General features: G+C 42.2%; 1 protein-coding gene across 1 annotated transcript; it reads right to left on the bottom strand.

Moving 5' to 3' along the window:
- Window positions 1-476: 476 nt before the first annotated feature.
- Window positions 477-11,540, bottom strand: sf3b2 (splicing factor 3b, subunit 2). Its single transcript, XM_018752342.2, has 22 exons — window positions 11,105-11,540; window positions 10,251-10,297; window positions 10,104-10,169; window positions 9,772-9,969; window positions 9,019-9,081; window positions 8,620-8,761; window positions 8,300-8,400; window positions 7,934-8,042; window positions 6,909-7,003; window positions 6,456-6,650; window positions 5,959-6,081; window positions 5,645-5,725; window positions 5,033-5,260; window positions 4,498-4,647; window positions 4,295-4,384; window positions 3,170-3,277; window positions 2,834-2,941; window positions 2,573-2,715; window positions 2,333-2,434; window positions 2,098-2,197; window positions 1,579-1,770; window positions 477-1,339 (listed from the first exon to the last, which is right to left on the bottom strand). The coding sequence occupies exons 1-22, from the start codon at window positions 11,232-11,234 to the stop codon at window positions 1,268-1,270; spliced, it is 2,643 nt and encodes an 880-aa protein (XP_018607858.1). The 5' UTR covers window positions 11,235-11,540; the 3' UTR covers window positions 477-1,267.
- Between the last annotated feature and the right edge of the window lie 87 nt (window positions 11,541-11,627).

The raw sequence follows: 11,627 nt of genomic DNA, 5'->3' as shown, positions 1-11,627 counted from the left end.
CACCTTACAGAGGACAATGGATGACCCACTTCCCAAAAAGTGATTAAAAACATCCACCTCATATACGCAGCTCTGGCTTAAATGCCATCTACATATGTGGACTCAAACACTAAAAACACATTTTGACAACCTCTCTTGGTGCAGATTATTGATTACATTGTTTACTTGCTTCTCCATTTACAAAAAATCTAACTCTGAATGGCATCAAAGTACAACTATTTCCAAAACATTACACATTTAGTAGGATACTACCAGAGTACTGTAAAAAAAAAAACCTCATTCAGATGACCAATTTACACAATGACAATTTTTCAGAATCAATACAACAAGAGAATGGTCATGTTTGGCTGTATCATTCACCGAGAGGTTCAAATAAGCTGAGCAACAGCTATAACTCGTCAAACATTTCTATGTCCGTTCATGTAAGTTTTCATTTTGTGTCCTGACAGAACAAATACTGTGCGACACCAGGAGCATTCATTCACTTACTGAGTTTTATTCACAGTGACTTACTTTCCCATTTTTACAGTCTATGCCTGTATCATCCTAGAAATGCATTTACCATAATGGAAATCCACATTTAAGAGCTCAAGCTACAAGAACATTTGTACAAGGAAAACCTTTCTAGAGAAGAGACAGACAGACACTGGGAATTACACTTTAAAATCCTTTTGTCTCTTCCCTGTACACACAACGTGCAGTTGCACATCTCCCCCAGCTGAATGTATCTCAGGAGTGTGTAACTGACAAACAGCCCACAGTTACATGGAGGACTGACAGTGACAGCACTGGCACCCTGCAAAAACTTAAACTACAACTTTTTAGCTTACAGGTCAAATCATAGTCAGATGAGTCACCTTCCTAAATGGCACTACTGTCCCCTGAAAGACTAAAAGCGCTGAGTAAATCGGAGTTCACATATACTGAACAAACAGGCAATCATAACATGTTAGGTGGACATTATGGATTTAAAAAAGCTCCAGGTTACCATTACAAACACTATACGAGTCTCACTTCATGTTTCTTTAGCACAGTCACAGTTCCACGTAACAGTTTATGCTCAATTTTCCATCCATTTACACAAACGCAGAGACGGAACAAATGATATGTGTAGACAACACAGAGACAGTTTATTGGAGAGAATTTAAAACATTTCTATAAAACGATAGTAAAACTTTATCAAAACAATGACTGAACTTGAGTGGCTTTTAGGAAGCCCAAGAGGGAACAAAAAGCCCAAATCTCTCATCTTTCACCAAATCATAATCTAGAATTTAAACTCCTTATACTTCTTGGTGCTGCCTCTGTTGTCCTGTGGTTGGGCTTTCCTCTTCTTTTGCTGAGGGCAGAAAGATAGGAAGGTAAGAGTGCTGCTGGATAACAGGAAAATCTAGAAAGAGCTGCCACAAGACTACTTTAAAAGCATATAGGAATAACACTGCATTCTTTTTTGTATTTACATGGAAAAAAAGATGCACAAAAAAACTCCACTACATAAATACCGATGCATGAAAGGCTGGAGAACGAAAGGGAGTACAACAGATGGGCTTGTTTTCAGCCACTGTGATGCTTTGTTACCTTCTGCTTGGCAGCGTGTTCAGCCACCATGTCACTGAAGTCCTCCTTCTCCACCTGGGCCTGCTGTTCACGCACATGCTCCTCATACTTCTGTGTCATGGCCATGGGGTCCAGCTCCAACTCCTCAGGAGCCAAAGCCACCTCTACCCCCTGCGACTCCTGCCCTCCACCAGCTTTGCGTCCTGCCATTGCCTGAGGGATGGGAGGAAGAAGGAAAAAAAAAAAAAAAAAAAAAGCAATGATACAAGCAGCTCTAAAACAAAGGACGTTCACTGAGCATGGTTGTTCTGGAAATGGTAAGGAATGCAAATCAAGTCAGTTTTGTATTGTGTTATTTCAGGTTTTGTTGCCTCAGGCCATCTGATACACAGAGCATCATCATCATCATAATGGACAAGAAAAGTAAGTGGGCTGAATAAAAACATGGGTTGCATACACAGCACAGCTCTACCAAAGCCCCGAGGCATAAACATCCACAGATACAAACACACATGTGCATATGGCAAGTCCTGCACCTACCCCCGAAACATCATAAATGTGAGTTGATGCCATCATGGCAGCTCCCACAGATGTGGTCCTCCTTTCTGGCAGCACAGTGTAAAGCTGGGGCGTCTCATTGCTGTAGGGAAGTGGCATATAGAACAGTTACAAACATGCAGGTATCCATCCAACTTTTCAAGAGTTGTCAGAAAAGCTCAACTGAGGTCCTGAACCACCCTCACTGCTGCTTCCCTTCAGAGTCTTTCCCACTTACCCATCCATGGCCTCTTCAATCTTCTTCTTCCTCAGTTCAATGAGCTCAGGGGTCTCCATTCCAGCAGGAACCGAGGAAAATCCTCCTGGGGTTATCAGGCCACTGGGAAAAAAAGATAATATGCATAGGTTCAAAGCAGCTTGCTTCTCACCAACTTTCATGGGACTGATACAAGATCAGCGGTGGAAGCTAGAATGCATGATGGTGACGACTTGTGGGTCTCCAGAACAGGGCTCTCACCTATCAGCAGGCGTGAAGAAGCCAGTCTCATCTGGTTTGTCTTCATCACTCTCTTCTTCCTCCTCTTCCTCAGAAGACTCTTCATCTGAAGGCTCCAGCTCTCCCCATGGTGTGCGGTCAACCTCCTCCTCTTCTGTTTTAGCCTGTGGATTCATAAGTGTTCCCTCCACTCTTTACACATTTATTAATATACATGTACAAAGTGTGTTCAAAATGTATATTGAATATTGTGAAACTCTGCTACGAATAAAAGAACCATACCTGGAAATCTCCTGCATTGGTCCCAAACACATCACCATACAAGGGTTTGCCCATCTCATCCACTGGGGGTTTGCCCCAGCCTCCCGCATGGTAGCCAAACGAGCAGCTCTGTGGATGGAAAATACGTATGTGGTTTTTCCACCCCCTTTGTGGACTCGGCAACAAATGTCTCCCACATTCTTAATTAAACCATCAAATTAGAGTTCAAAAGGAGGAGGCCACAAGAGGCCCAGTCAAAACATGTAAGATTCAATTACACATTTACTGTCTTGAACTACCCCGGTGATCCAGCGTTAGACCCCTAAAATAAAACAGACAGCAAGCACACAATCTCACCTCGGGGATGGGTGAGTTCAACCCAGGGATCTTCAAGTTGGGGTAGGAAGGAGGTGGTCCATAGCGCTGCATAGCAATCAGCCATGGAGGGGGCACTTTATGGGCATTCTACAGAGGGATGAGGGTGTGTTAATACTTGGGTTTGAAAGACACTGTGCTGGTAAACATTTCACAAGGGACATGCCCTATATTCATGTAGACTAAAGCAATGAGGTTAAGGACAAAGACTTAAGCATAAGGTTTCTGACTCATCTCAAGATGAGCTCTAATACAGTACACTTTAGCAAAATTACCGCAACTCCAGTCACTCCAGTAAAAATACTTCGGTAGAAGTGTTAGCTTATACATAGACATGCAAGTTTAAAAAAAAAAAAAAATACAGGTATATGAAGGAAGATGATTGTTCTAGGGTTTGGCTGGCTGTCTTTGAGACTTTAATGTTACTGCCTAGTGTTGTACTGGAGTAATAAACAGCAATCTGTGAGAGCACAGGATGAGGTGGAAATAAATTGGACTGCCCTAGTTAGAGCAATGTAAGGTTGCCGTTATCCATGACAAACCGATTACAAAATGCAAGTCGGAATCCCAGATTAAGCCAGCTATATTTGAATTTAAGTGAAGCTGACAGCTGTAACATCATGCATAATTACCACTGTATTATACAGCAAAAACTATTTGCCCTTTTCAAATTAGTTTACATAAATTTATTACAGAAATAGAGCAGCCATTTCAGAAAGAAAACCGTCACTTAGCATTTCTCTAAGAGTATAATGCTCCTATTAGAATGACATATTTACAGATCATCATCATTTACCATAACTACCAGAAGTTTTTTTTCGTTCAAACAAATGGCTAAATCAACATCCACCTTTGCTCAAATTTCAGACAGCTACTTTTACAGAAGTGGAAATTTGAAAGATTGTTCAAAATGATAAGTTGTTTTATTTTCCAACCACCTTGTTATTAGAGACATACAAGCATAACATTCATCTGCTGTGGCTAGAGGTTACAAAGAATTGATAGGTTTGTGTTTCCGATCTAAAATTAAAGTCTATGCAATAGATGCAGTACGGGCAATTATCCAGCTACATAAAATAGGTCTATTACAATTTTAACAGTACTTACTGGACCCACAGGCATCCCTAGTGCTATCCTCAGCTCATCAGACAGATCTCCAGGCTTCTTCTCCTTCAGCCTGGTCTCAAATTCTTTACCCTGAAACAAAGCCGTATTTCAGATACTTCCAAATTTTCCTACATTGCAGTGAGTAAATAAAATCAAATGAGAGTGTGGGTATGCAATGGGCCACCAATGAAGCTCAGCATTACCTCATAGTACAGATCTCCATGAATGGTAAGTTTGGGCTTTATCTGCCATTTGAAGAACGCATCATGGAGCTTCTGGTAGTCAATGTCAATCTTGCCCATTTTGGGGCGAACCTTCTCTCTCATCTTGGTCTTCATAGTCTTGGCATCTTCCTACAAGGTGTTTCTTTGTTAAAACACTGAGTAAAGTATTTGACTGCTATTTTTCATTTCAGCTGACATCTTTGTTCAAAATGAGTTACACAGCTAGGTGTGTATAGTAAGCTACTTACAACTATTTATCCATTTATATTGCTGGACACTTCTTACTGTATCAATGAAGGTTAAGTACCAAATGCATTTCTAGCCACTACACTTTCTGCTACCCACTTTCTTCAAACCAGACTAACATCTATCTGCTCTACAATTAAAATATATCAATAACTAGTTTTATAATCAAATTGACATCAATGTGCTTGTTAGTCATTTTCTGAAAAATTATTCCACTTTCAATCTGAAGGTCTGTGATGAAAACAAGTCAGAGAATGCAAGTCAGTACCTTCTCCTGCAGTGCTTCCCTCATTTCCTGGATGCCAGTTCTTTTGATGAACTCAGGCAGCTCGAAAGGTGGCTTCTCAATGCCCCTTTTGCCCTGCAAATACTTCCTCTTGAAGCACCAATGCCGGGGCACGGGTACTGTGTTGCGGGTGGCCTTCAGATGTACAAGGAGCTTTGGCTCCTGTGCTGTCACATCGTGCATCTCCACAACATCAGGCCGGGCAACAAGCTGGGGTGAAATACAGGAAAAAGGGGTTGTAACGTCACAAGGACAGAGAAGCATGCAAAGTTCATCAAGTTTGTTGAGTTATACCTGGGATGACATCTGACAAGCAGTGACTCCTGCTATGCTGTGTGTTGGCTGTGTCGCCATATCAAATCAAACTGCATCCAGAAGCAACTTTTTGCACTGAAAAAGATACTAAATTGGCTGTGCTCTTGGAGAAAGCAGGTATTTTGTGGACTAAATATACATGGATCTCTGTGAGGACTGTTTCCACTGAGAAAGGAGTACATTCAACAATTTTGCACAGAGAAAGTGTTGTGCTGAAAAGAGGAGAAACAACATTCCTGTGGAGATGTTCAAAGTATACAGAGCAATTACACTTCCCACCTGTTTGAGCTCAGCCACTGTCAACCGGTTCATCCTCCTCAGTTTCTTTTTTGACATCTTGGGAATGTCACGTTTTGCCTCCTGTTGGAAAGTAAAAAACATCAGTCACTGCATGCAGGGATGCGCAGACGCAAACTGGAATAATTCAACGCGGACATTCTTACTGAACACCACAGGGGTAACTTCTGACACATTGCTTTGACATCAACTAAACGAACATCATTCCAAAAAGCACTGAACAAGTGGTTTTAAATATTTTGTCTCAAATACTCAGAGAAATACATTTAGAGGTTTTTAAAAGTTCCTACATCTACCTCATCACTGTCATCACTGTCTTTCTTTTCCTCCTCAAAGCCCTTCTTCTTCACTGTAGTAGTCTCTTGCTTCTCCACCTTCTCTGGTTCCTTTTCTTTTTCTTTCTTCACATCATCTGTGAGCTGAAAGCAACAACTCCATTTTAATTTGGTGAGACAGACCAGTGGAAGACATGGGCTCAATGCACTGCTGTGGGAGAAAATTTCAACTTGCTCTCCAGTTTCACACTATCGTGCATCCAATCCGATTTCCACATCACACCATCATCTCAGGTCAGTGTCCGTGAGGTCACCTTAGAAACATCTGGATGAATTTCATAAACAGGTGTATTTCACATATTAAAGACGTTCTGGAGCAGGAGTCAGCCAAATGTACCAAATGAGCACAAAACCCCTTATGGTAACAGAACTAGAAATGAGCTCCAGTCAAAGGTCTGCACAGGAACAGTCCTGGTTCTCTATATCAAAATTCACATGCAACTCAACTGAAATCTAACCTTAAAAGCCTCAAAAATCCTTTTGAAAAAGATGAAGTTGGGATCGTAGATTTCTGGCTCCTCTGTGATGTACTCAATCTCAACTGCTGCCTCTTTTTCCTTCTCCATCTCTGCTTTTTCCTTGTTCATCTCCCCGTTAGTCTGCGCTTTCTTTTTCTTGTTCTTTTTCTTCCGGTTCCTGCGTTTACGGTTTTTCTGAAGAAAATAAAGACATTGTTGTTCCATCTAACATTACAGAACAACAATTTTTTTTTTAAATGGAATTCAGCACAAAAATGTTAAAGAGCAAGAATAATTTTCATATGAGAGTGAGAATGTGAAAGTGGGTGTATGAGAACAGGAGCGGAATATAATCAAAATCTCTATTTTTAGTGAAAGGAGTCATTTCTGCATTGGAAGAGTTTAGAATACAAAATGTCAAACCAGAATTCAGCAGCACTTGTACGAACTCACATCTTTCTTTGAGACTGTGCCATCCTCCTCCTCAGTTTCTGACAGTACAGCAGGCCCAGATGTGCGTGTGTCCATCTCTCCAGCACCATCTTCTTCTGGACAACCAAAACACAACATTTACTGTAAAGCAGATTTTCCAAGAAAACAAGTATGATTCAGTCTGTTAACAGTTCATAATGTATTATACACAGATTGATCAAGCAGAGTTAACCACTATAACCTTATATAAAAGAGCAGGGTACTTCCAAGAACCCGAATCAGCAATATTTTGATCATTTTAGTCCACATCCCATCTGGTATAATTCCTTCTGCAGTGTGGCTATAAAAAGTACACGTTACTCACATAATGGGCTTCATTGCCATAGTGAGGGGATTGAATTACCGCTAATTTTCCATCATTTCATAGGGAAGTATTACATAAAATTAAAATTCATAAAATCACAAAATGAAAGACCAAATAAAATGTAATTTAATGCATAACAACACATTCTACATTTTTTGTAACAAAAATTACTTGTACTAATTATCTTTTAATTGAACAGTGTAGGCTCACTGATCAGGAGCCTATCCCAGGAGCACGAAGAAGAGCTAGAGTACATCCTTGATGGGATGCCAGCAAATCAAAAGCCATTATTAGGCCAAGTTTAAGATCTTATTTATATGTTAGTGATCACTATTTCCAGGGTAGTAAAGAGCTTATGACACTAGACTTGGCCAGAGGAAAAAAGCCAGACAAGAGCACTGAGGGACAAAAACTTTTCTGTTTGATACACAAAGTGTGCACTGCAGTCCCAAAACATCTGCCATTATAAAAATGACTGTGTAATAAGCAAACATGCCACTGCGTGCGACAAAAAGCTCACTGTATTTGAAAGGGGTTAAATATTTACATAAGCCACTGCAGCGGTCTTTCATTGTACGAGACCCTTTTAAATGATAAGCACAATCAAATTTTGCATGCCGCAAAGGTCTTAGTGTGTGGCTTAATAAAACCACACACCTTTGCAAAACATCACTTCTGTTACCTGCAGGAACGTCGCTGAGCTGTTCCTGGCGCATCTCTTTCAACTGCAGGATCTTTTCCAAGGCCTGGGGAATCTTAGGCCCAATGCCCACCTCCTCTCCCTGCCAAACCTGTGGTATCAACACACAAACCCTGCAATCAAATCATCCTCATTCTATACAAAGCAGCTATCCAGTTTACCATCAGGCAAAATCAGTTTCTGCCATGAACATGTGTGTTACATTAAAAACAGAATGCATAAAATGCATGTGAAATTAGCCCAACACATGGACCATTTCTTCAACTTAATGACATCCATGTGGAAATTTCCCACACCCAAACGAGGAATCGGTGCAGGTGGGTGAGAGAATTCTGGATTGTGTCATACCTCACGGGCATCTTCTCCAGGAGGTGGTGGCACCCTCTGTCTATGACTGGGTGGGGGCACCAAGGAGATGCCTGGTGGAGGGGGCCCGGTTTGTGACATACCTGTACAAACATTCACGTCAAGCATAAAACTTGTCGCAACATGAGTTTATCGAGGAGTTGTTTCATGTTATCAAGAGACTTGGAACAAGAAAAACAGTCATTTAGAAAGCAGAGTATTAATAAATACAGATACTCCTCACTCATTCACAGTGCAAAACAATTCTGAAAACATGCTGCACAACAAATCTGGCAGTTTACATCAGGCTCTGGCAGACATACCTCTCATGGGATTGAGCTGGGGCACAGCTGGCAAGGTGACACCTGGGGGGCGTGTCACTGGCTCAGGAACCCGAGCACTGGGTCCTCCCTGCTGCATCTTGACTAGCTCCTGCTGCCGCTCTTGCTCCAGCAGCACTGCAGCCTGTAAACAAATCAGGGAGAGAAAACAAAGTTACCTTCCTGCTGGTAAAATTAAAATGCTGTATCAGCACATACAGACTAAAATAAATTTGCCACCAAGGCAATGAAAACTGCCATCTGCACACAGCCTCCATTCACTGCAGACACCAGCACAGAGTTTTAAATCATCATAAATACCACAAGCTGATTCAGATTCTTTAAGAAATCACACCATTACATAAATACTTGACCAGGTTGAGTAACTTGTTTTTGCCTTACTCTCTTTTGTTGCTCCAGCAGCTCCTGCTCCTTCAGCTGTTCCTGCATGGACCGAGATTCCCCCTGGAAGATAAATGTATTTGTTAGACCTCACCAGAGCACGTGTGGAAAACTTAAAAAAAGCCATGTCTCTTTTGGTTATGGAGGGGTGTGGTGGTGCAGCAATTTTGGCCTGTGTCTGCTCTCCAGTGGGTCTGGGGTTCAAGTCCCACTTGGGGTGCCTTGCGACAGACCGGCATCCCCATCCTGGGTGTGTGCCCTCCCCCCCCCAGCCCTATGCTGCCAGGTTAGGCTTCAGTTCGCTGCAACCCCGCTTGGGACAAGCGGTTTCAGACAATGTGTGTGTCTTTTGGTTATATTTAAAAAAATAATTAAAACAAAAAATTTAGCTGCTACCACGTTTAAAGAAAAACATCTACATTTATTCTCCAAAGCAACATACATCTCAAAGAAAAATTATGTATTATGCATACCTATATAACATTTTCTTCCAGTAATGGATGAAATTTCCATAATATTCCTCCAAAATGCAGCATTTTTGTCCAGACACTGTTGCACAATAAATGTCACCTACCTGAGAGCAGCGATAAAGCAATGCATCGAACTACAGATTAAGACGTTAAAAAACCCATTTGAATTCAGAACAGAATAACCAATTTCAGCAAAAAACTGGACAGGATTCCAGGAACAATGTCCAAGTTCAGTTCCCCTTGGGATCACAGAGTACTGCACACACAGAGAGACATCAGTTACCTGCTGCTGAACATCCCTCTCTTCGTGCTGCAGCACCATGGCAGCCCGCTGCTGTGCCATCTTGAGCTGTTCTTCCTCCATGGGCACATGCATCCCAGGAGGGGGCGGTGCTCCCATCACACTCATGGCCTGCATCATTCCCATTCCTGGAGGTAAAGGCATGGGCATTGGAGGTGGTGGCAGGGTCATGCCTGGCATCTGGTGACCAGAGAAAGTGGGAGAACAAGGAAATTTTAGTTGTTATACATATTTCAACAAAAATATAGACAACTCAGAGTAAAGAAAAGTGCATCTAAGCATTTGTTTTGAGCGCTGGATTTCAGAATTCGAACCTGTGTCGGTAAAGGGGTTGTGTCGTCGTTTCCTGCTAGGTTTGGCTTGGTGGGGATCATACCAGTCTAACACACAGAAAACAAGAGAAATGTCAGAAAACAGTGAACATACCACTAAAACAAAATTGAATGGACAACTAAAAATACCTGCAACACGTATGTCTTCAATGTGTCTAGCAGTTCTTCCCTGGGACCTGGAGTAAAAAGAGGGGGGAAAAACTCATCTTAACAAAAACACCCAAAATGGAGGGAAATCCAACATGGCGGAAGTTGAGTGTGAAGCGAGTTCAGGAGTTAATGAAATGAAACACAAAGACAAATCAGCGCAACTACGGTGTGTCAGGAGTCCGCTGTTAAGACAAGAGAAGAAGAGTCCAGAGATTCAGATTGTGACACACACACACACACACACACACACACATAATATATATACATAAGCGTTTCCTGGCGCGGCATGCATCTACTTTATTGAATCTCAGCGGACGGTTTGTGACACAGAGAGACGGACGGGGTGCAGTAAATACCAGCACTAGTCTGTAACAACTAATATACTATAGTTTTATTATTTTAAGAACCTAATTTAGACAGTCAGTACTGCCTGCTGGGCACCACCACGCCATGATTCTCCGAAATGCACAAGTTTATGGCTATTTTTTTTTACTCTCTCTCGTCATCTCGAGCACAGATCGTAGTCAGTTACTATTAAACTTCTAGATCGATCTACAATTTGGTTTGTTTGTACAGTAAACACACGACGATGCTTCACGGGCGCTGTGCTGTGCAGCTGTGTGACTGACTCGCTACTGCACCGGTCAGCACCACAGTGTTACGTCCTCAGGAAAAACTCAAATAGTGCTATTGACCAAATTGTGGAACAAATCACTATGTTTAGCTCGGATCCTCCTGGTGTTCGTTTGTTGGGGATTTCATCTGAATTCAACGTGGTGTGTGAGAGTGGCCGTTCTTTTCAGTCGCATGCTAGCTTAGCTAGCGGCACTTACCCATGTTGGGAGCCCCAATCTCTGCAAGTTTCGCTTGAAGTTCTCCGTTAGTCCAGGCATTAAGAGACGCCACCGAGTTACCCAGGTCTGTTGGACCGGGTTCGATTCCAGGTGGCCCCTCTGTCGCCATTTAGCCAATTTTATCGACACGGAAACAACGAAAGCGTTAACCGATCGTGTGTAGGCCGCAGGCTTTTCATAGACGACAATAGCCCCCGGAAACTCATAAAAAACAAAAGGAACTGGTCACAGGAAATGGAAGTGGATTGTGGGTATTGTAGTTTCAAATTGTCTTCGTCTGTAAAACCAGCTCAGTTGCTGTATTTTTTCCTACAAAAGCGAGCAGCAGGCGTTCCTGGGGGTTCATGTGTACACGATATGTTCATATAACGTGTCATCAATTTAAAATGCCATATTTTACAACCCTGAAGGGGGTGCGGTGGTGCAGTGGGTTGGACCGCAGTCCTGCTCTCCGGTGGGTCTGGGGTTCGAGTCCCGCTTGGGGTGCCTTGCGACGGACTGG

Source organism: Scleropages formosus, chromosome 4, assembly GCF_900964775.1.
Source record: "Scleropages formosus chromosome 4, fSclFor1.1, whole genome shotgun sequence".
Classification (NCBI taxonomy): domain Eukaryota; kingdom Metazoa; phylum Chordata; class Actinopteri; order Osteoglossiformes; family Osteoglossidae; genus Scleropages; species Scleropages formosus.
Note: the sequence above shows the minus strand (reverse complement) of the source record. Positions and strands in the feature narration are given on the sequence as shown.